At 36.7% G+C, this 2,194-nt stretch overlaps 1 protein-coding gene across 1 annotated transcript; it reads right to left on the bottom strand.

Moving 5' to 3' along the window:
- Positions 1–371: 371 nt before the first annotated feature.
- LOC113293404 (FBD-associated F-box protein At4g10400-like) lies at positions 372–1,979 on the bottom strand. Its single transcript, XM_026542052.1, has 3 exons — positions 1,149–1,979; positions 907–1,053; positions 372–828 (listed from the first exon to the last, which is right to left on the bottom strand). The coding sequence occupies exons 1-3, from the start codon at positions 1,821–1,823 to the stop codon at positions 544–546; spliced, it is 1,107 nt and encodes a 368-aa protein (XP_026397837.1). The 5' UTR covers positions 1,824–1,979; the 3' UTR covers positions 372–543.
- Positions 1,980–2,194: the final 215 nt, after the last annotated feature.

The raw sequence follows: 2,194 nt of genomic DNA, 5'->3' as shown, positions 1-2,194 counted from the left end.
ATGAAAACTCTATAAATCCTAGGAATTTTAATTGAGTTACCAAACACACAAGGAATTTACATGAATCCCAAAATTTATAATCCCATGAATTATAAATTCCCAAAAACACGGTAAATTCCGCAAACAAACCCACCAGAAATGCGGCAGATATGTGGTTTTGGTGGTTCGGTGAATGAGGGTTCATACTTTTGGTTTGTTCATATACCACTTTTGGTAGTGTTTTAGGTATCTTTCACCGGTTCTCATTAACACATGTTGTTGTCTCATCGGGGACCTCTGATAAACTTGGAACGATAGGTTATCACGCGCAGTTCAGTTTGATGTCATGTTTTACTAATATTTATAGCTTCCAGCGAAACTTAGTTGCTTGTTATTTGATTGCATTGTAGGTTCGTCTGGAAAATAAAGTGGTGATACATAGCCGGATATAATGTTTGAATCCGAAAGCGGTAACTGAGTCCGAAATACTCAGGTTTATCTGGTTCATCCATAAAGCGGTCTCAAACAGCTGGATACACAACAAGAAAAAAGAGAGGTGTTCTCTTAGTAATAATCATCATCCTCTGAGGCTCCCATGACCATCCCAAATTCTTCTCTGGCTGTAAGTACCCTACTTATGGATGGCAACGACGGTGGTGTGAAATCTTTAAAAGTGATCATTTCCAAATCTTCTGCATTCTTCAAAATTAGTTTTATCAAATCCACTTCTCTGAGATACCATGATATCTCCTTGAAATGAACTGATTTGAGCCGTGGAAATGGACACTCAAATGCCGTACCTTGCATCCAAAAGATATTTCCCGACTCTGATAGGGACATGGCTAACTCCTATGTTATGAAAAGGAAAACAGGATAAGTTAGAAAAATATTGAAGAAAACCAGAAATCGGTAGAATATAGTACTTGCCTTGTCAAAAACAAGAGTCTCCAAATTAGGCGCACTTTGGAAGAACTTGAGTAGTACTTTATCCGCAAAAGATTTAAACTCGGAAGTCACTCTCATATGGATTAGATTTTGAAATGTAGGAAGATCATCATATGCAAAAGAGAGAGCCTAGTAACAATCAACAAAACCAGGTATTAAAAAAATACACTACCAGACAAACCACGGAAAATCAAAAAACTAAAGGTCAAAGAATAAATGAGTACCTCAAGAGTTTCCCCAGAGATCATCAGAGACCTTACATTAGAAAACCCTCCAACAAGCTTTCTTCCAGCATGGCCTATTTGGGCAGCCTTTGTTTCAAGATAATCACTTCCGATATTGAAACAATTAATCTCCACATCCTCTAGTGAAGGAAAGCTAGACACAGTATAGTCCGTAGCTTGAAAACACATATCAGATAGCTGGAGAAACTTGAGCTTTGGCAAGGAGATACACTTAGGTAGATGAAGACTAATATGTAGATGTAATCTCAGCTCGACAAGTGATTCACAATTAAAAAGAGAATTCGGAACGTAAAGGGGTTTATCTAGGTATAGGTTGAGGTTGAGTTCTTCAATGTTACACTTACCTATTTTTAAAATCCATTCATGAACTTTAGATGAATCAAAAATTTGATCAGATCTCAGTGCAAATTTTACCATTTTTAATAAAGGTGGGCGAAGAAACAACATTCGATCTATAAAGTTTTGGAATGTCTTGGTATCTACCTCCTGGTGATCACCCTGTAGTAGCGCTAAATCAAAGCTGGGCATTGTAGTCCAAATGTGCCTCCATCTTTTGGATAAAATACTTGTGGATACAATGGTTTGCGTTTGGAAGGAATGAGAAAATGTAATGAATAATTGGGTCAGGTAATTCGCTAATCCTATCTCTGACATAAAATTCCCTTCATCCTCTTGAGTAGCTTGTGATTTGTATTATCCATGAGGATCTCAACAATTTTCTGCACAAAGACAAGTTACACTTAAACTTTGGTAAATAGTGTATACATGAGATCGTTATAATATCATTGTCTGTGGTTTTTGTTTACAGTAGTTTTTACTGTAAACTGGAAAACAAGGAGAAATTTTTAACTCATGATTGATAATAATGAGATGAGAGAGACGAATAGTACTTAATTGACTGAGCTGAACCGGAGTCGTAATGTAATCTCAGCTCTGAATTATAATAATCTCTGTACATCTCCCGACCCTTATTTATACAGTTCATTACCGACCCCAACTGAAACTTGGAAACCAAAAGTAAAGGA

The sequence above is a fragment of the Papaver somniferum genome, chromosome 7, assembly GCF_003573695.1.
Source record: "Papaver somniferum cultivar HN1 chromosome 7, ASM357369v1, whole genome shotgun sequence".
Taxonomy (NCBI): domain Eukaryota; kingdom Viridiplantae; phylum Streptophyta; class Magnoliopsida; order Ranunculales; family Papaveraceae; genus Papaver; species Papaver somniferum.
The sequence above is the reverse complement of the archived record's forward strand: the minus strand, read 5'-3'. Positions and strand labels throughout refer to the sequence as shown.

Bases quoted from the DNA above. Each gene is read 5' to 3' on its own strand.
- LOC113293404 (XM_026542052.1), bottom strand. From the start codon at position 1,823: ATGTCAGAGATAGGATTAGCGAATTACCTGACCCAATTATTCATTACA. The intron at 1,054-1,148 runs GTACTCATTTAT...GATTGTTACTAG, and splicing joins TCTCTGGGGAAACTCTTGAG to GCTCTCTCTTTTGCATATGA. The intron at 829-906 runs GCAAGTACTATA...TTCATAACATAG, and splicing joins AGACTCTTGTTTTTGACAAG to GAGTTAGCCATGTCCCTATC.